A 23180-nucleotide genomic window follows, 5' to 3' on the forward strand; every position below is an offset into this window, starting at 1 on the left:
CATCTACTTGACAAGTTTATCCGTCCATCATCCAACTATCATCTATCGATTTTTAAAATATGGTTGGTATGTAAGACAACCAAAAGACCAAACCTCATGAAGCTTGACAAACATTTTCTGTTATGAACTAAAGCTATTAAAGATTTCATAACCCCGGCATATTTTCCCTATATTGTTTCTTCCTGTTCAATAGTCTTGATCAATGTATTCTTGGCTTTCTGAGGGTTTAGTGGCTGATCATCTGTTTCCAGCACCTCTATTCATTGTTACCCATGTCTTATTAATATTCAGAAGTAGCTATAGGCAGCAGGTTAATCCCAGCCCTGGTGTTTCCCCAGAGAAACAAAATGAGGACAGAAGAGTTTGGTTTCATTTGGGTCACCTTGATTGTATCTCCCCCTTTCCTTCTTTTTCATTTAGCATTTTAGTGAATTAAAGGCCTTTGGATCTCCATCACCTACATCAGCGCCTCAGCACAGCTGTTTTAGCACAGTAAATCAAATTCCATAAAACCGGCCAAAACGTTGGTCTAATCACCAAAGTGAAACATGAAATGACACGGTATCGTTAAAGGGAACCTTTATAATCCTACAGAGACTGTGGGCAACACATAAAAAGAGAGAGAAAGGCAAGGGCAAATGCTTTAACGGAGGAGCACTCCGGCTAATTAAGTCGTTGAACCCGTTGCCCTCGACAAAGATGTCTCCGGTTGAGGGCTGGACAGCGGGGCATGACAGCCAATCAGAGCACGTCTTGAATCGAGATAGAGGAAACTCAGCCAATCAGAGTGTTTGTCTTTTCACTGCGCTGAAGCAGCTTCTGCCCAGGAAACCAACAGAAAAAACAGCTAATTAGTGTCTGAGAGGAGCGGAAATCCTCCAATTGCTGTTGTTTTCAACGATGTAGAAGAAAGCGACTGAGTAGCCCTTTAATGAAACAGGTAAACTGCTTTTTTATTTGTGTGTGCGCGCGCGTGTGTGTGTGTGCGCGCCTGTCTCTCTCTGTGTGTGTGTGTGTGTGTGTGTGTGTGTTTTGGGGGCTGATAGCGTCATGCCGGCAGGATCAAAAGGATTAGGGCTGTCTCCGTTACTGTGGCAACATTAGATGGAGGGATACACACTGCTCCTCCTCTAATCTGACAGCATGCCTGATGGCATTTCAGCAATTATTCAGCCCAATAATGTGCCTTTAGATGTCTTCGAACTCACCGAGGAGCCTAAATGTCTGTTTGATGCTCCTGTCCTCGGCTGTTTGTCTACAAGCTCATTTCCAAACAATGGAGAGATACCACAGAGAATGACAACAAGCACAGCTGCAGCATGGTGGGAGGCTTGAAACTGAAACGATCTCAACACAACTCAACACAGTCAGGAGACAATTAAGTCCACTTATCACCACAAAGGCTATGTTTAAGTTATCACTATCCAGCCACAGGATCACATTGCTCTGTTTATATGAAGCTCAGATAGTCCCGTTTACATGGGCACTGAATAAACTAATCGGATCGATGTGGATATATGATCGGATATATGATCCAGTTCAGTCAGTTTATCAGTCCCATAATGCTTTGATTGTCACACTGGCTGTTTGTGACATGTGTGCATGAGTGTGAATGTGGTCCCCTATTTGGAATCATGATAGCAATAAACCACCCCATGGACACTATCTGACAGTCAATGACACTAAGTTACGTCCTGTTTACGCAACAAAGTTTCGAAATGGAAATGGCAGAAATGCTGAAAACGATATGGTTCGCACACCACACGCACAGAGTACAATACGCTATGAATATTAAAATGGCAGTACACGGAAGTTTGATTGTTATTACAAACACTGTCAACTGTAAAACTACCAAGTCCCAGTATAGACTGGGAGTCATGACACTCTCCAATCTAACATTGTTATTGTCCATCTACTCGCACTTGTGCAGAAAAAGTATTTAATATGGCCGTAGTGTGCATGAGCAGTAGCAACGTTTCAGAAAAGTTGTTTTTTCCCCCGATTCCAAAGGGACAGAATGGGAAAAGTTCCACTTTGGAAGCCATTTTCCAAAATTTGCATTTTCAGCGGCTCTGAGCAAGTGTTATGTAAACAGACAACAAAAGTGCAATAAATGTTTTTTACTTGAAAGCACTGTTGTGTAACCCGAGGGGGGTGTTAGATTAATAGTGTTTCAGTGCAGCTTCGTTGTGAGTCACAGTCAAACAAACAAAAAGTTATCTTGTGCAAATTCTGGCAAATTATTAGTATATACATATGTGGACACCTGCAGTCAAGTGTGGCCATTATCTGGATTTAGTGACAAGTTTTTTTTCTCTTTAAAAATAAGATTAAAAATCACCAATTACTGTAAACCACAGCTGGCAACATTTCAGGTCTGCCTGACATTGGCAGGGGGAAGATTGATACAAACTGTGACAGTAAATAAACTGCGTTAATGCAGCTTGGGGAGTTGGAAAAGAGAGTAGGAGTTATATAAATAGAAAAATCCAAACATGCCGATTTGTGTGCAATCTAAAGTGAGATCTGCCTTTTTCTTCCACAGTCGCCTTCATATATATCCAACAGCGCTTCACTTTGTGCAACTCAAAGGAAATCAAGTCTCTATGGGCTAAAAGAAAAAAAAGTTCCTTTTCCCCTTGACTGATCGATGGGTATCCTATGATTTCCCAGAGACTTTTCAAGGTACATACGACAGGATTTTACAAACCTTCACAGATTTAGAGACCACACACTTGGGCGTCCGATTATCCTGTAGTGTGTACCAGCCTTGCGTGAGACAGGACCGGGAGGGGATTTTGAGGAAATGTTGATAACACAACAAGAAAAGTGGAAGCTTTAAAAACACTTTCCAATATTTTATTGACTATTGGAGAGATAAGAGGGTTGAATCCAGCTAATGCGCCGAACGACAAATTAGTTCAGTCAGCATTGTTTTTGTTTGCGAGGACCATTTACTGAGCAGAAGAAAAAAAAAAAACCTGATGAGCATCAGTTAAGATTTTACAGAAAGTATTCTCAGTAACTTAAACTCTCTGGGTTCAAATATTGCCATATGCATCAATATTGGTTTGCAGCCTTTAAAAAACAGGAAAATAACAAAGATCAGCAGCATTGTGTCGATTGGAGATCTGATGATATTTGGGCATTGAAACTGATGATCAAGGTTTGGGTTTCCCTGAGCAATGCTACCAGATGTGGTGGCAAATGTGCGTTCAACCTTGTGGTCATTTTAGAGAAAGCCTCTTTCCACCAGAAGCAGACGGAGCCAGGCAGGAAGCCGCCACGTGAGAGGTGCAGATAATCATCATCATTAGAAGACATTACTTCATACCTGGTGGCACGAGGCCAGGAATCAGAGGCTAAAAAGAACAAACACGACAAAGTCAACAAGACGCCTTCCTAATGGACGGCGGTGGGTATTTATCTGGTTTCTGATGGATGATTGGATGATGTGGTCCATTGATTGTCTAACTGTTACATACCCGGCATGTAGAGAAACCAGGGCTCTCAAAATTAACATGTTAACGTCGTCGTGATTAATCTGATGGAAAATTATAATGCATTTAACCCATTTGCAGCCCAGACATCCCTGAATTTCTCTGACAATGCATTTCAGGCAGAAAAAACCCCCAATGTGGAATTGTGGACTGACAAAGGAAGGAGTTTTCTTTTCACCAAAGCACTTCCACCTTATAATCCCACATTAACGTGAAGCAAACTTTAGTCTGGTTTCTGCTGACCTTTCTCAGCTGCAGCAACATTGTGAATAAGAAGCGGTCATCTCTCCTCTCAGACAATGTCAGCAACCGAGCATTTTGAAGCAGAATCTACCAAGCGTTGGATGGTTCACCCACTGATGGGGAACATGAGCTGGGATAAGTCAGTTGGAGATAGATTCGCTTTACCCTCCTAATGATGTGTTGTTGTAACAGTAAAGCTCTTTTTAAAACAATGGAATTTCGACAATGTGAATGGATCACAGGGTTGCTGTGGATTAATTTAAATTAATATCTTTCATTTTTAATCTTTATCAATAATTTTTCTATTTGCATGAGCAGACAGACTCAAGAAGGAAGAGACTATATCTGCACTTAACATATTCATAAAACAACTTAAACTGTTCATCTGAACCAAAAAAGTCTCCTTTTCAAAACAAACATTTATCCACATTTAACATGTTCCTCGTACTCTTTTTTTCACCAGCTACTAAGAGAAACTAAGTTGAAGTTTTCTGGTTGGCTCTCACCAAACACCATTGAGATTCTGTAACTGTACAACAGGACGTCCTTGAATCCAACAATGAACATTTGATAGAAACCCAAACAACAAATCAGTGAACCAACAACAGAAAGAAGAAACCTCGGCACTTTGACCTAGACGTTTACACAAGAGTGTAAAGACATGTTGAACTCCATACTGTGGACGCATGGTGTGTATCCTAGCACCACCATCCAAGGCTCTGTATTGAACAGTTTTCATGGTGTTGGCTTCAGTCGAGGCCTGTTCTTCATGCTTGGAGCGTCATGGCTTTGCAGGGCTGCTGCAATCAAAAAAGAGCATTTAACCTCTCGCTGGGGTCAGATGTCAATCAGGGAAGTCTCAGTCTGCTTGTGTCTGACATTCAATGCTGCAGGTAAATGGGATTTGACAATGCAATGTTTTCATGTGTGACCGTGTATGCCTGCAGGACCCATGACCCTGACACGAGGATCCTTCACCTACTCCAATGGCGAGGAGTACCACGGGGAGTGGAAAGAAGGCAAGGCTCACCTAGCTCCATCACCCACCCATCCTCCATCACTGCATTTGCATGAGCAGCATAAGTGTTGTTATAATGTGATTAGGACAGTGGTGCACAGGCAGAGCCAGGGCGCATGCAAACGGCACATAATGAGAGAATAATACTCTTAAATGTTGGATTCTTAATCTGTGATAGCATGTGTAGAGGAGCCAGGCTTCTTTGAATTATTAGACACCCTTAAGTAGAGTCATGTACTGAGTTTAGTGGCATGTCCTGATTCAAGAAAACATCTCTTTTCACTGGTTTTGTGCTCTTGGACAGGAGAACTCAGAAACCACAGTATCACAAGCTGAGCCACTAAAAGAATCAATTCTTATTGACTTGCAAGATTCTCCATCAATCTCAGACATCTGCTTGGTTTCACCCTATATTTACATTCAAAGTTATTTCAGTGACAAAATATCCAAGAATTGTTCTTTTTTGGATGATCTACCTCGTTTGTTCAATTGAGGTGGGATTTATTTCTTTTATAAAATGTGTTGGTCTTTTTAAGTTCCATTCAGACTCAAAGGCCTCTTTGAATTTAATAACCACAGAGTTCAATTAAATAGCTGAGTGTAGAAGACCTTAAAGACCTAAAATATGTGAATTAATGAATACCTCCAGTAGGACAATAGACAACAGTACACATTGTTGGTTTAATGTGGGTCAGTGTCTTCAATGGAACTGTTGAAATAAGAATTTGTGTCCCTAGAGGTATTTTAGTCTGGTTTGGGGGGATAATTTGCAGCCTTATGTTGGAAACATTTCTGAATGGTTCACACAAGTCATCTGAAATTGCTTTGTTCTGTAGCCCAGGCGCCTTAACATCATAGAATTATTTGTATTCACACACATTTGTACAGTCTTTCCTCGAAGGGAACCCTATTTCTGTTGTCTTCAAAGTTCCGTTGCCTTATTTGTTGTTTGTGAAACATGTCCACAGGATCCGTCAATTTCCCACCTCCCATTCATTGCCTATGTGAAACGCATCGCAATGCATGCTGGGTGCGACACGCCACATTACTCCAAGCTGTGCTACACGCTACATGCTACATGCTCACATACCAGCAATGCTACATGCTGCACATGATTAAGATATGACTGAACACTCATTAACAGCGAGCTGGAGCATGTGTGCGCGGCACACGGCAGCGTGTAGATAGACACTGTCCTATTCAAAATTGTCGTGGTCGAATGAAAGCTTTTTTTGAGCTTGACACCGACAAGTTGCCCACGGGTCCACCAAGTGGGCCGTTTTCAGATGCAGTGCATTTCCATGCCGGGAAAAACACCCCTGTAGACCCACACCATTACACTGCAACCTTGCCCCTCAGGTTATCAGTGGTATGACTACATTTGCTAAGATATCTGTAGTCAAAGCAGAAGATGGACATCTGTGAGCCTTTAAATACTCTTCAATAACAACGAAAAGCTAGACATGGCTATTTTTTTGCGTTTTTGAAAACTCATGCAGAAGATTTGCTAAAAATCAATGCTACGTGTAACAATAGAAGTGTTTAAAACACTGTTGTCGGCCACTAGTTGATGCTGTGTGTGGTTTTTTTTTTTAATGCAAGTCCTCCATTGCATAGGGTAAGACAACGCAGAAGCTACATTTTCTTCATAATATACTCAACCACAACATTGGTGGTGGTGCTTTGTTGTACGAGCTGGGTCAATGAGAGCGTCGCTACTTTGTGGTGGAAAAGTGTTTTTCCAGTGATGACTTCCATTACTCACATTGTGGCAAATCCTCGCAGATAGTTTCTCAATACTTTGTGCAAAGTACAGTAAAACTGTCTTGTGTGGTCTTTTGTTGGCAGTGTCTCTCCAACTGTAATACCAGGAAATCCAGGATAAAATGTATTACGTAAGATTATTGGTTGTTATGGGGCAGACATGTGTTCATTGTTGTAATTAATTACAAATGCAAAAAAAAAGCAATCCAAGTAGTGGTTCCTATCCTGGGGTCTGGGTGGGTGAGGCTCAAAGCTTAATAAAGTGTATGTACATGTGAAAGGAAACCATTCTCGCAGCTACCTTGAGCCACAAATAGCCATGTCGTTTTATGTGAAAAAAGTGTCTTTTTTTTAATGGTTTCAAATGACTCAGGGCGAGGCCATAGAGATGATTGGGTCTGATTCCCATTTATTACATAAATATCAAGAATGAAAAGCAAATGATCTCGCTTTATGGCTCATTTATGGTCGTCTCTTCCAGTACTCAGTGATGTAAAGCAGATTTTGTGTAAATGAGGTGAGATAACAGTTTTTATCAGTCTAATAATATAAAGGTTTCTACCAGCTTTTACTACATTTATGTGACTTTTATCGATTGAATACATGACAGTGGCAGCCACCATTGTCATTACCTTTCATCCATCAAACTATATGAAGAGCAGATTGGTGATGGGGTTATAAAGAAGTAGATTAAATTGAAACCATGAAGAGGAGGTTGGTCTTGTTTGTTGCGTTGCTCTCGGTCTGCTACAGCCTCATCGAAATGGAGCACATCCCCCGGTTCCTCACTGTTTAAACTGCAAACCACTGCCTAATAATATCCCAGCTACCATGGAGCGACTCCATTATCCCACAAATGTCCTACAGAGAGACTGTGCAAATTATTTTGGCCATTCTACGTGTTTGGATTATCCATGACAAAGTACCATCAGGGAGGCCTTCGATGAGCCCCAAATCATTGTGCTGCAGACAATAAGGCCAAATATTCAGCCAGTCATCAAAGACGGTCTTCAAGAGGCACTTTTACAGGGAAATAGTTCTGTGAAGTCCGTGATAGGAACCACCTGCTGAGGAGCTCTCTTGTGAACTCCACACTGTGAAGAGCTTCTTTTTTTTCTCTTCTTCTTCAGTGTGCTTTCACAGTGTACTGTTTCTAAACAGTAGCAAGGAAACGATACAAGACAACAGCCGATTACCGCAGTACCTTCTTTCTGCATGGCACATAACGTCACTGGGTTGACGCTATAGAGAATAATGCCTTATTAGAGTTTCAGTAGCTTCCATGGATCTTCTTTATACACCTCAGGGTCTTAGACACCCTGGACAGTCCATCACAGGGAAACGGGATACACAGAGGAAGCAGGAGTGCCCTGAAAAATAATAATAGGAAGAACAAGCAAATTGCACACAGATGGGCCAAAAAGGTCCAGTATGGACTGGAACCAGGGACATTCTCACCACAACATATTTCCACCTCATGAATACTGTAGCATCTAGAAACAGTTTTGGTTTCCACCTGCTGCATAAGCTGATTTGTTGTTGGCCTTGACGTTGAAAGCTTTCTTTCTTCAATCTGGACGTCAGACACATGAGCAAAAGGAGTTAACTGATACTAGATTACAATCTCGCTCCTTTTAGTTTAAGATAGATAGATAGATAGATAATAACTTTAATCATCCCCGAAGGGAAATTGTTTTGTTGCAGCATTCTGGAAGCAAAACATAAGGCTTTGACCAAGTACCTTTAGCATTTCGCATGATAATGTATCTTTGCTGCCACATTACATTCATGTTGATGATGAAATGCTGGCCATCTCATTCACCCAAGTGAAGTCAAAGCCACACTTTTGATTCCTTGTAGTATCTCAAGAAAATCCATAAGTAATTTTTCAGTGAGCCTTGAGGTCAGCATCAACTTGAATATAAATGAAATGTATGTGGGATTTTTACAAGCTGGTCATCAGAGGGTTGAGAGTTATCCAATGATAGCTTTGAAGTTTACTATTTTAGTTTACTCAACTTCCAGGGAGCCAAACAGATTGCTTCATCGGCATCTTTGTACAAGCACCTGCATCTGAAAGTGTATATTCAAGCCCCATTTATGCGTTAACGATGCTTGGAAGCACTGAAGATGGAACTTTTTGAAAGCCCTCCTACTACTCCGCGTTAACCCGGGAAAACACAACGTTTTGGAAATGGTTGGAGTCTGTCTCTGTCAGTGATGCTCTATTATGACCACTTTATTTGGTAACGAGTAATCTAACGTGTTACTATTTCCAAACCGGTAATCAAATTAATGTTACTTATTGCAATCACTGTGCATTACTATTGTAGCGTCCTGCAGGATGTTATTTTGTCTGTAAAGCTGAATTATTACTGAACAGAACAGACATAGATTAATCTGGGTGCTCCTCCATTCCTTCCATTCCTTTTCATCCAACTGAACACACACACACACACACACACACACACACACACACACACACACATCTACATCCCACGATGCATTTTCACTTGAGACGCGGTCGTGTAAACGGGGCCTCAAGTCATACAGGTTTAAAAATTATAAGATTTTAATATTTCTACAAACACTTTGGCCTAAATCATCTTCCTGGTTGCCTCCTCACATGAAAATCACAGCAAAAATGTAAAACGGTACATTTCTATTATAAGTAGGAGAGGATAAATACAGCATATTTATGAGCAAAAATGAGGTATATATTTCCATTGGCCTCCTCACTTACTGAGTCATTAAAATAAAATAATAAATAATAGTGAGGATGTCAGTTTATGTGATAGAAAAACACCGGCTGCTTTTAATCAATGTGGGATTTAATGTCAGATATGGGTGGAGAAGTGGGTGGGACACATGAGTTTCTTTTTTTAAACGAACTTGAGCACCCGCACAAAACAGATTGTTTCAAACAGGCAAAGAAAAAACCTCCAATGAAAAAGGTGTTAAAGTGAAGTCAGTAACTAATCTGTGCACACACACACACACATGCCATCTGTTGCCAGTGAGCCCGCTGAGACAGGATATCACACTACCTAAACCAGTATTTGCACTTTGACAAAAACACTTTGACAACCTTTAGGGCAAGGTTAAACGCAGAACAAAAGTTTGGCAGTGAGGCGGGCGAGACGCTGCGGGGAAAAACATATGCTCTCTGCATGATTAACCACAAACTGTTAAACTGGTTTGGCTGCGATGCGCCGATACGCCGATACGCTCTGGTTTTACTTCATAGCAGTCTTTGTGTGTGTGTGTGTGTGTGTGTGTGTGTGTGTGTGTGTGTGAGGGATTCCTAGCATTATATGATGAAAAATGTATCATATTTCTGGAAAAAATGCTAAATATTCCAAAATTTTTGATCAGATGATGAAATACATCATGTGATAAATCATAACTAAAAGCATAAAACAAGTTTGATTTTTAATTTTTTGGTATAAAATAGCATTATTTTTACTTGAAAGAAAAAGGTCATTATATTTCTGTAAAACATGTGTTCCTATAAGTGTTATAGAGGAAAAAGACAAGATTTAAATTGTAAATCAGGATGTTAAAGTCATTTTAGTTTAGGTAAAAACCAGATCAGAGGCATATTAACCTATATATAATGCCAATTATGAACACATGATGCATCATAATAATATATGATTTACTAGACTTTCCTGTTAAACAAAAATATACACCTGTAAACATAATGTCAATTTGACTTAATTTAATCACTTTAAGGTTGTATTTTAAAGTATAATGAAATTCCTTAGGATTGAGCAGGTGTTACTGCAGCTGATGTCAGACTCGAAAGCTTAGAAAGTAGAAATACGATCAGTCAATTGAACTCTTTCAGACACGTGGCTTTTTGACATGTTTGCCTTTTTCTTCCAAAATAAACATTATTGGGTTGACTCAACATGAACCCCAGGGTATCAAAAAGTTGTACTTTGGGAAAATAATATATTTTATGATTGGACAGTGGACTCAACAGTGTACAGGTAAGCTTATGCAGAAATGAAATGGGAGATTTGTCCAATTTGTATAAATGTATAGGTGATTTTAATCAATTTAATTATTTTCAACATGTTTAATTCGATAAAAATGGCACATGAGGGGGTTTATTAAAAATGTATGAGAAGCCTATGAAGGATTAAACATATTTAATGGTGTTTCTTCAGTATAATAGTGATAACAAAATATCTCAACTTGATTAAACTGTTTACTTCCCATCTACAAACTGAGCTATGTGTAATGTGTTAACTTCATAAAGTTTTCACACTGAAGTCACGTTTTCCCACCTCAGCTGTAAACATGAAATGCTGCAAAGAATTTACTTACGTTTCTTTGATATGGTATTAGTTCTTCCTAAAGTACATGCTCTGACAGAAGCAGTCATTTTTATTGAGTCAATTGAGCACCGCTGACGCACGTCGTGTGTTAGAAAGTGAGTCTGTGGTTCGACGCTTAAGCACACCACGCAACGTGTCTTTGTGTGTCCGTGCATGCAAAGTCACTGTTTGCACACAAACACGGAGGTGTGTGTCAGACAAGAGGTCTATGGTGTCGCATGAATAATTGAGCGGAGCGCCGGTTGAAGACAGAACCGGGAGCGATCAGGTTACAGGAAGCCGGTCGGGTACATCCACAACAAGCCGAGACACAGCCAGAAGTCATTTACTACTGTACTCTGCCCATGCGGTCATTTAACATCTGTGCATTACCGCTATTGATTGACATAAAAGCCGGAGAAATTCAGCTAAACCGTAATTAGCCAGAGACCGCGACCCAACTGGAGATTGGAGGGAGGCGTTACAATGAAGCTGAACGACAGATTACAGTATGTCTGGAAGGATCAAATCCCGAGGAGAGGAAAATACTGTCCCTCGCCGATAATCTGCCCCTTCAGTAAAATCCCAACCGACTTCATAGTGGTTTTGGAAAGTACTAACATTGCCATGGCTTGATTTTCCTCTCAATCAATGCTGTCGTTCATACTTTAACGCTGACTGAATGCTCCATGAATGACACTGGTACTGCGGGTGTTTGTTGTCAGATGACTGCGGTCACTTTGACACTCAACAGATTGTTAGATTTCAGCAGCTCGTCTATGGCCTCGGGCTGTCAATTGCTCATCACGGCTCCGGTAAAATGAAGAGCAGGATTTGAGCTGCTGGTGGCATCTTTTTGTTTCAACCATAGATAGCTAACGTGTCCAGCTTGAGCACAAAACACACATGTTGGGGTTTTTTTGACTTTTTTTTAGGGAACATTGCATTGATGTACATTAATTTGCAGCAAATTGTTGACAATCTATAATCATAACTAAATACGGACCTTTATAAAAAGCATAGAAGCTCTACTGATGTGTGTTTTATGGACTTTGAGTCACATCTGTTAAAAGCAAATTGCAAAGAAGAGCATAAAACCTTATGCTGAAAACATTTCCATGTGAACGGGGCCTCAATCAGCCTCCAAACAGTCACAATAATCTTGAAATTCAACTTCATGTAATTGCAAGTTTCGTCATAAGAAAAACACATCCTGGGACTTAAAGACACGTAAAGCCAGCATTGCCGGTGCTTTGGTCCATATGAGATTTTACATCACAAAAACAAAGTCACACACACTCGCACACACTTCCAGACTTCAGTAAATACTTGTGTCTGTTCACGCAGGATGTTTCAGGAAAAAGGAATGCAGGGCTCTAGATTTAGTTGTGGCCAAATCTCCTTTCCAAATCTCCCGTGAAAACCCTGCTGAGATTAGGCAGAGAGCAGCACTCTTAAGCAGCCCTGACAGATGGACCGCCTAATTTACTTTGCCATTAGCTGGGAGCAGGGGACAGCGCTGACTGTAGCCCCACCCCTGCCTCCCACCCCCTGCTGGGCAGCATCCCATTCAGCTCACAGCATTCCTCTTCCACATCCTTGGCTCCTCTCTTCACTTCTTCAGCTCCACACCACTTGGCGAGCTCCCAGTAAATCCTATTCACCCCGTTGCGGGATATCGCATCCAGTTTTCCTGCTAATGAAGATCCGCAGGGAGAAACACTCACTTCTTTCTCTCCCGGTCTCCCTCCTGCTTCTGCTGGAAATAAGTACCGGAATTAGTGGGAAAACTGGGTCTCACCTCCTTGGAAACATTTTTAACAGGCGAAAAACCAAAAGGAGGGGAGTCACATTTTCTTTGCGAGCACCGTTCATTAATTTCCCAATTTGCAACCTAAAAATACCAAATTAAAATCTCATTATTTCCCCGCCTCAGACACCTTTTGTCAAAAAAAAAAAGAAACAGCTCCTGTAGTGTGCAGACGTATTACAGAGGCACTAGTGAGACTAAGTGAGGCATTTGTTTAAATGAGTGTTCAATTAAATTAAAAGCTAGATGGAATGAATTGGGCTAATCTATTCCCTGCTCAATTTTTTTTTAACTTCCAACTGAGGAGTTTAAAGCCCCACAGCTCATTTAAAAAAAGTTGTGATGCAGGCGTCAGGAGGCTGCAAAAATGTAGAGGCTGAGTCTCAGAGCTTTACTAATCATTGAAAAACACATTTCAGACAAATGTGTGCATAATTAGAAGCTCCCACCATCATCATAAACATTTCAAGTCATGGAGAATAGAAAGAAAGATCAGTGAATTTAAAGTGATGTGTCACACAGACTGAGTCCCTATTAGCTGCTGAAGTAGCTGCTGAAGTATTTTAACTAATTAGATTTCATCAAAAATATGCACAATAAACACTTGGCACCACTTGAGGGAAAACAGAGCGTAATGAGGGCTGCTGCTCAATGGATTACTACCCTCATAGGTATTCCTGGTGCTACCAATCATTCGGTTCTTCGATTCTGTTCAAGTGATTTGCCATGTTTGGGAAAACCTTAGAGGATCGTATGATTTTGTATGATGGGTTGATGCACATATACAAAAATGGGAAACCCAACAGGTTGAAGTGAATACTGGTGATTTTTTTTAAGTCACATCTTGCTTTCTCGAGCCTCTGAACCTCCTCAGAAGATTAATCAAGTTTCTTGTCTCCAGGTCTGCGTCACGGCCTCGGTCAGCTGACATTCAGCGACGGGACGTGCTACACCGGGCAGTTCGAGAATGGCCTCTTCAACGGCTGCGGGATGCTGGTCTTTCCCGACGGCTCCAGGTCTGTGGCTTTCACAAACATCGGACAATTCCCTTCTTAGGTCAAAGCAGAATCTCTAGGGATGCACAGGTAACCGTTCGCTACGTTCTGATACCGAGTATCGATAAGAGCATTTCATGAATGCTATAAAGCCTAATTCATACTGTGTATGCAAACGGTATGTGAAGGCTGTGCGTTGCCGTGAACCACCTCTGCGTTGAGTGTCTCCAGCAGCCTTGAAGGTTCCAGTCTACGACTGCTAGAGTAAGCAAAGGGCAGAGCGTAGCGTCTATCTACCCACTGCCATAGTCACAGCTGGGAGGGTTACTTTTAACATACACATTTAACATATCATACAGGTCCAATCCAAATCAAATGTTAACATATTGTTATGAAATCGGGAGGCTGAGAAACATCGGCATCCCAGTGAAAACTGTAAATACTTGTCTGTTCAGTGTCTTCAGTTTCTAACGATGCACAAACCCATAAAGACGCTTTCTTTATTGTATGCTCCTCTGCTGATACTATAAAAGTGGTGTCGGGGGCATTAATACCATGTGTGCTCAGGTGGTCAAGTGGGCCGCCCATTAATTTCAAGGTTGGCGGTTCGATCCCCTTCTCAATCTGTCCATTTGTTGGGTCAAGAAACTGTATGAAGGTTATTCCTGATGGAGCTCAAGCACCTTTCCAGAAGTTCCCTTTACCATTGGTGTGTGTGTGTGTGTGTGTGTGTGTGTGTGTGTGTGTGTGTGTGTGTGTGTGTGTGTGTGTGTGTGTGTGTGTGTGTGTGTGTGTGTGTGAAGCATGAAGCTGTGAACACATTTCATTGATTTTCGCTCACACCAATACTGGTACTGAAGTTTTTGTTGTTGTTTTTTTTAACCTGTCTCACTTTGTTTTTGCTGTGAAAAGTGTTTTCACACACCACCTGTGCTCCCTATTTAGGGGGTCTTATTTATATTAATTAAAAAATGATGCCTCCGCAGCTGGATGAGAGCATGTTTAGGATGTCCTTGATGTGTCGATGTTCCCATGTTTCCTTTTATCAATCCTCCGATCCTTTCTCTTCTTCACTGCTCTGACTGACATTTGGAGGCGATCCCCACTCTTTATGGGTGAAGGCAGGTAACATGAGTTCATGACAAGACAAACATGGAGAAAGACATTCACACACTTATGTTAAACTCCTTCAGGCAACTCTTGTATTTGCGAACGAACCGGAAATGTATGCTTTTAGACTGTAGGAGTAAAAACCGCACACACACAGAGAACATGCAAACTTTCTGTAAAATGTTGCGTAATCTTGTTGGCGCATCTATTAGGTCTTAAAGAAACACTGTCCTGGGAATACATAGGACGCACACATTGTTTCCTGCACACCTGCTCCAGAGGAGGCAGCGACACTCTCATTCTTCTCTCAGCCGCCCCTCCATCGCTGTCACGGCGGGCCCTGAACCACATAACATCTCCTGCCTCTGATGTGGCCTCAGATCACTCCCACATGTGCCCAATTAAGTGCTGGTCTTCAAGGACTTCTTGTAACTCTTATGTTAGCTGTGGCTGTCAAAGATCAGATGACCCTGCAGTCGGCTCCCAGCTCCCAGTGGTGGGAGAAAAGCTTTTGACTCCATGCACTTTTTCGCAATCGCAAGTTTTACTTTGGTATTTTTTTTTTTCTTTTCTGGCTTTGAATCAGGCTGATTTTCTATAAGGGGCAGCAACGACATCCATAAAACAGCAAATCAGAATTCCTGAAACGAGTTTTGATTGCGCCAATGTGGCAATCACAGGCTTGATATTATACAGACTGAAACCAGGGCTTGGAGAAGCGCCAAAGGTCTGATGTTCTGTCAGATTACTCAAAACACAATAGGTGACTACAGGTTGTTGTTGCATTTTGCTGAAAGACAACATCCATATATCTTCTTTCCCATTAAATCCAATCAAAGGCAACGTCGTTCTTATGGCATAGTTCAGCAACAACGCAAACCAAACTCGAGTCAAAGTTGAAATACTGAGTCTCATAGCAACTTAAAAAATGTACACAGCACACATTACGTTCCACCTCTGCTCAAATGGTGTGAAACAACCTCGTTAATCATCACAATATTTACTTCATGCAAGTTAAAACAGATTGCAGTAAACAGGCAAATAGACTGTCAGAAAAAAAAACCAAGCTCTTCCAATGCATTTATTTAGACTATTTCAATGTGAAAGCTGCATTATTTTTTTTCTTTGTATTAAAATATTGTCCGCAGTCGTTTTTATTCATTTATAGCACAGGCACCAGGTTTTGTCTGTCAAGCAGATACAATTTGAATGGAGTTAGTTCATGTTCTTTATGTGCTCCTCTTGGTTTGGTGATGGCAAAACGTTCAAGTGCAAAACTGTTCAGCAGAAAGCACCCAAGGATAGCGTGTCCAATGCCATCTGTTGTGCTTTTACTGATGAAACCTTCAAGGACTTTCGAAGCCCTAAACATGTTTTTTGTTGTAAGGTAAAATGAATATATTTTTTAAGGTTACATGAATATTCACCAGAACATTCATCTTTTCAGCATTAAACAGTTTCTGCCTGTAAATATTAAAGGCATTTATAAAGAGATAACCTCAGTGGAGACACAGACATTGTTGAGAAATGAGAAATTTCCTGCACCATGGAGACCGCACCAAGTCACAGATTTATATGAACTACAAAGTAAAATCTGAATGCAGATGAACAATACTCAGCAGCCGCTTTTAAATTAATTTGGCTCTCACTTGTCGTCGATGCTAATCACCATTCTTCCTGCAGATGTTAGAACTCTGGTTTGCTCTTTCGCAGTTCGGCTTTTTGTTAATTTGCAGCTGTTTGACACTGAAGTAATTGTGTTCATGCTGTGTGTGTTAAAAAGGCTGACATCCTGCTCTTTGATTAACACTACACTCTTAATAAAGCAGGGAATTCAATCCACAAACTACATTGTTCTTTTTCTTCTGCTTAGTTTTGTACAGTTAGTTTTTTAGCTTTTTAAATCTGTTCAATCGTCGTCAGTATTGGTAGCACAGATTTCGACACGTATTATTGATACGTTTGAGCTGCTGCATCCAATGCTGTCGGGGTATTATCACTGCATGATCTTGAACGTGTTGTTATTTCCTATCCACTTTTCGTTTTCATTTTGTTTTTGAACCTTGAAGTAATTATGTGATTGCAACATTTTTCGAAGAAAGAAGAGGCAGATGACAAAACACTGAAAATTAGGATGTTGCCGTCTAAATGACAATAATAAAAGTGTCCATTCGTTATCAGTAATTACCATGATAGTTGCCAACTCATTAGAGTTTGAAGGCTGATCTGTGTTCCCAAAAAGAATTTGAAGAATTCAGACAATATGTTGTGACTTGATGCTTTTTTCATGGCCAGAACCTGACAGACGCCACAGACTGGGGAACCTAATGTACACACAATGCATCCGTTCCTTCTGGGACAGAGCCATGGCATCGGATAGTTTGATAAGTCATTAAAATGATTGTAATTCAACAATCAAACCAAGAAAACGAAGAGACTCATGCACTATCTAGATATTACAATAAGTTGTATGATAACATTCTATACATTAACGATGTCTGACATAGTCCAACAAGAAACACAAACAGACACACGCACACATTTCCTTTTTTTTTTCAGATGTTTCATGAAAACTGCTCAGAGAAGGGATACAGATGTTTTTGTTCCTTCCTGTGGCCATAAGGCTCTATAGTAACTCCTCCCAGTAAATATTGTTTGCTGTGTTTTGGTTAATTTAGTATTTTCTGTGTTTAATATTTGTCAGATTAAGTCTAAATCAATATTTAAAAATTCCTTATTTAATTTCTCTCTTGTCCTTTTTGATATTCAGCTTTCTTTGTATTTATTCTGTGTGGAGCAATATTTAAAGGAATTTCCCTCTGGGATTAATGAAGTATTTCAATTCTCATCTATTTTATTGGATTCCATCAAAACTGTCTGAAGAAGGATGGAACCACTAAAATCAGATACCAAAACAGCTGAAAATGCAATGAAACGGTTAAATTCTAATTGAAGGTTTATAAATACGACACAGAGTCACAGTTTCTTTGTACACGTTTCTAAACGACTGTATATGTGACATTTTAGAAGCTGTGTCAGCCTCAGTTAAGCCTATTTTATTACATATTTGTAGTCCTGGTAATCTGTTGTTTGTGATGTTAAGGTGATATGAACGACCATTCTCAGTGCTTTTGCTCTTCAGTCACACTCCTTCATTCATTCAAAATGTTTTTTAATCATCTTACAAAACAATATTGAATTACTGTGAAAAAGAGGAAAATTCCAAACTATTCATCAAAACTTTAACTTGATTTCTCAATCTGGCCACCTCTGAGCCTGGTTCTGCAGGTTTCTCCTCTGAGCCTGGTTCTGCAGGTTTCTCCTCTGAGCCTGGTTCTGCAGGTTTCTCCTCTGAGCCTGGTTCTACAGGTTTCTCCTCTGAGCCTGGTTCTGCAGGTTTCTCCTCTGAGCCTGGTTCTACAGGTTTCTTCCTATTAAAGAGGAGTTTTTTTTACTTTCCAGAGCCACTTATGCTTTCTCATGTGGAATTGTTGGGTTTTCTCTGTTAAACTGCCTTGAGATGACTGCGTTGTGTTTTGCACCATATAAATAAAGTGGAATTGAATTGAATTTTACCAAAACAAACACCTAAAAAAAACCCCAGCACAACTTTTTCACAACTTTTTGGAAAAAGCTTCCGCGAAATCAGGGATTTTGCCCTGCAACAATCACAAATTAAAGCCCGCGAAATCCTGGAGGGACTGACGTGAGTTCAGATTTTATTACGTATGATGTATTGTGTCCTGATGCGCCACTATTTGAGAGCATATTCACAACACATGACGGTTCACGCTACAAAAGTCCGATGCCCAGACCACCTCGGAAAGTGGTTTGAATGAAAGCGCTCTGTTCTTGTGCTTGTCTTCGGGACTCTGACATTGTCATCTGGTCGCCTAAAACGTTTGTTTTTGCCTCGTGCGAACGGGCCAGAGAAGCACTGACACGATATAACGTGCGTGTAGTTAGTACACTTCCCTGATACTTACCACACAGTCAATTGAGCTCTCTGAGCATGCAGACATGCAAACATGTCGACTGTCGAGTGGTTTTGTCGACTTTTTTCTTCTTCACGTACCTGTCAGGGTTGTTGTTTTTTTTGTTTTTTGTTTTTCTTTCAGTTTTATAACTATGAGAGCTGATACATTGAAACTACCGTGGTGCTCCCGTGTACGCTGAGGGCTGCACTCCACTGGTGACAATGAAACGATACTGATCCTGAAATGCGTCGCATATTTCTCCTGCCACTCAAACGCTGAGGGTGACACATCTCAGGAAAGCTTTGATACTCAAATGCCTTTTTTCTTCTTCTAAATTAAGCTCAATAGCTTAGTTATGAATGTCTATCACATTCATAACTAAAATTCCCACAAATCCAGTGCTGCAGTTAAACTGTATCGTTCCTTTTTTTTCTTATACAGACAATTCCTAAATGACATAACATGAACTGCTGTACTTGAGCTTTCGATTCCTTGTTTAATTGATGTTTTTGTTTCCTCACTTTCAGGTATGAGGGCGAATTTGTGCAGGGGAAATTCCAAGGTGCCGGTATTTTCACTCGCTTTGATGGCATGAGGTTTGAAGGCGAGTTTAAAAATGGATGCGTGGATGGCTACGGTGAGTAGATTAAAAACTACATCATTCAAGAATGAAGAAAGCCATTGTTATTAGTTACTGTGTCATTAAAAGTGATCTAAAGCTTCAAGAGACTTTGGAGCAGAAGGATAAGGTGCTATAGCTCAATTTTATGTCTTTTTTTAATAGTCTTCGACCAATAAAGACACTATTTTAAATCCAATAGTTTATCGAAACTCTTGGTTGTCGCACCGTCTCAGCTCTTTGTTCTCATTCCAAACGTCTTTTTTAATTATATTAAACAGTGAAATGTGCTAATTGTCTGGTCTGAAGCTCCTGCATGCCTCGGCTCAGTCTCTGGGGGTAATCAACACGTTTTTATGTGAAGGCAGCTGTGTGGCGAGGGGTGATCAGCGTGTCACTGTGACAACTGGCGGATTTTTTTTGCCTGTAAAAATAGAGACGTTATGCGGAGACGCCTTCAGCCTTCCCAATGTGAGAAGCGCAATTCAGAGCGGGGCCAAGTGCTGCTTCTGAAAGGATCTGTTTTCCTCCTGCAGCGTTTAGATAAAAATTAACCTGAGTTTAAGTAACCGTTAACTCTAAATGGAAAGTCATGGAGATGAGGGCACGATTGCAATACAGCCTCGGGGTGAACTAACAATGGTCATGTAAAGAAAAGTCAAAGGTTTGTTCAATTCAGAAACATTTTACGACAACTATTCATCGTCGAGTTTTTCAGTGAAACATCAGCGTCTCACTCAAGTGCCACTGAGCTTTGAAATGAATCAAATGAATCTTTACAGTTGAATCTCTGCAGGACTGTAAGTCAAAGTTGTGCTTTAGGGTGTCAGACTAAGACACCAGAACAAAACAATGTATTTAGTTTATGTTTATGGGATTTAAAAAAAAAAAAGTTGTATGTTTTGTGTAGTTTTATTTTTTTTTTAAATGTAATAAATCACAACTTTGCTTTCTTATGTACATAACGACATTTAAGTAGCATCACATTATTTATGGACAAGGGCCCTGATTTATGAAAATCCTGTATAAAGCATGCTATACACTACACTTAATGCAAATAGATTGTGCTTACACTTTGAATGTGTTTTATGAGTGACTAATTATGAATAACACCATCAGTGACATCAGATGCAAACAGAAGTATTTGAATTAGAGTGATTGAAAGGAACACAGGCGAATGTGCTGTTTTGAAACGTTCCTGTGGAAGAACTCATCAAACATTTTGGAAGCGGTTACCATAATTAATCTGAATTTGGCAAAGACAAAAACAACAACTATTGCATTACATACATGATGTCTTGTACATAATATATATCATCAAGGACATCACTTCAACGTCACAAACGAAATGAACGTAAAGATAGTTGCATACTGTGCATACAACAAATAAACAACACCACGTTCTTGAATGAAACTTCACATTGTGTTTGTTTCAAATAGAAATGGATGTGTGAATGAGACAGTTCTACTTTTCGGGAATGTTATTTGCCAGCTCTATAAAAAACCGCTGGTGAGCCTGTTGGTTGCCAAGCAATTTGTCCCAAAAGGCTTCCAGTTGCAAAGTCAGTGCTGTGTACACGAGCCGTGCACCCTTTGAACTTCCCCCCCTCTGACGAGAGCCTCGCACACCCCCTGTGAACAAAGTCCAGGTGGCCATTAAATTCACACCCAAAGCAGAAAATGTAGGTAACTCAATTATGAAGGTGGATAAATGCATCCAGGGCCGACATCAACGGCTCTGCGTCACCTGTTTGATGAAGCGTCTTGTCTTTAGCTTTGCTTTCATTCAGGTTGCTGTCAACTCGGTTTCCTTTGATGACGGGCCTCATGTCTGGTGCAGGAGTGCTGACGTTTGTGGCCGGTGGTCCCGGCGGAGGGGGCGGCAGCCACGAGGGCCTGTTTGAGACCAGCCAGCTGACGAGGAGGGAGAACAGCCAGGGCGCCGTCCAGAGGGCGCAGGCGGCCGCCGCCCGGGCCCAAGCTCTGGCCATGTGACCCAAGGAGGCGGTGGTGACCGCGCCATCCACCCCTCCACCTCCTCCTCCTCATCTGAGCTGCTGATTGTCATGTTTCTACTCTCTCCACTTTACTCTGCCGTTTTCTTCACATCCAGGTCCTTTTACGAACACTCTTTTATTTCATGCCTCTTGCCTGTAACTTTCCAGAGAGGAGAAGGGAATATCCCCGGTATTGAAGAGGTAGTACAGCTACTGACTCCGGATCAGCTGAGCCAAACACGGATTACCTGTCCAGTTAACACACTGGTGCTAAATGTGTGTCAGGGTCCGCTGACCACTCAAAACCCTGTTTACTAAAGTGCATGTGGACGTTTCCCAGTGAAACAACAGGTTGGTGGCATTCATGTTGAAAATGTCTGTGATTGTCTTGGTTTAACCGTCTTTTTCAAGTGTGTTTGGAGTCATCCTGACAAGGATATTGCAAAAATCTCTAGTTTTTAGTCGTTTACGATTTTAACCATATACTGAAATACTTAAAGACAATGTTCAGTTTATTTTGAGTACATTTTCAACACATATAGTTTTATTCTCTCTAAATTCCCCTGAGTATTGCCACCAGAAAGACTAGGGTGCTGACTTATGCCGACAATTCAAGTATTTAGAAACGTTCTGGCAAACATGACTTTTTGCGTTTATCTGTCATGTACAGTTCGTATAAATGCCAGTGTTGGGTATATTGTTATGACCCTACTTTTTTTTAACGCAACAGTAACTGATAACTGTAGATGCAGTTCGCTATATTTCAAAGAGTTGTTACTTTTATCGTACATGAAAACAGCCACAAAGACTCTGTTTAGCATTCAGTTTTCAGCACATTTTGAAAACCTCCTGCTTACTGGACGAAGGTTTCCTGAACTCCACGATGCGTTCAAGGCCATAAATCAAGCGGTCATATGCTCATTTGAAGACATTCACTCGAGTTCTGTTGAAAAAAACATGAAATTATTCCTTATTTGACAGGTTTTTTTCGCCAACTTTCAAATCAAGGTGACATTATGGAATTTTTCATTTCCACATACTTTCATATGCAAGGCTCGTTCATGCTCTGATTCAAATTTGCACACACAGTTCATTACATCCATGGAAACTCACAAATACAGAACAGAGTTGCAGTACCGCCTAGAGTCATGGGGGGGGTACCATTAAGATTAGAAGAAACGCACTCGGAAGATTTAAATGAATACAACATTAATAGCTCTTAAAAAATCTTAACTTTAATGAATGAATTAGATGAAGTTCAAAGAACGTCATTCATTTAGATGTTACTCATTGAAAGTAATGCAGTTAAGTTGGTCCAACTACTTTCTTTTTTTCCCCCAGTGTTCGATAATGTTTTGTTCATAGCTTTGAGGTACAAGACAAGTCCTCGTGGTGACAAAGAAAAAGAAAACAGTTTAATTTTACATGTCAAGACATTTTCATCACGAAATCACCAGAGCTGTTCTTCCTGGATGTCCTGCCCTCCCTTTAAAAGACGCATTTGTTGTGATATCCAACCGGTTATTGGTGCGCTAATCTGAATCCACATTGTTTGCTGCCCGTCAGTGATGATGATCAGTTTGTGTTTTGGTTTCGTTCCTTTCACTCAGTGCCGTTACAGCTCAGTCTGATCACAGATCAGCGCGCGTTGCCCTCCTCAGTGCCAACCACTCAGTGCCAACAGGCTGAACAGCTGATCCTGACTCAGTGGCTCATCACGGGGCGGGGTGCTGGTGAAGTACACAGAATGGTGGATGGGAATGGAAGCACTCGCATTGTCACAACTCGCAGTAATGAGTGCAATTTCTGTTTTGAAGGTGCA

At 40.7% G+C, this 23180-nt stretch overlaps 1 protein-coding gene across 1 annotated transcript; it reads left to right on the plus strand.

Annotated features, from left to right (window-relative positions):
- Positions 1 to 4695: 4695 nt before the first annotated feature.
- On the plus strand, positions 4696 to 21356 carry LOC308148959 (uncharacterized protein; the record flags this gene model as incomplete). The annotated part of the gene is made up of 4 exons (XM_080520552.1): positions 4696 to 4762; positions 13562 to 13676; positions 19270 to 19379; positions 21202 to 21356. 4 exons carry the CDS (start codon positions 4696 to 4698, stop codon positions 21354 to 21356), a joined length of 447 nt encoding a protein of 148 aa, XP_080376678.1.
- Between the last annotated feature and the right edge of the window lie 1824 nt (positions 21357 to 23180).

The sequence above is a fragment of the Blennius ocellaris genome (assembly GCF_963422515.1).
Source record: "Blennius ocellaris genome assembly, chromosome: 3".
In the NCBI taxonomy this organism is placed as follows: domain Eukaryota; kingdom Metazoa; phylum Chordata; class Actinopteri; order Blenniiformes; family Blenniidae; genus Blennius; species Blennius ocellaris.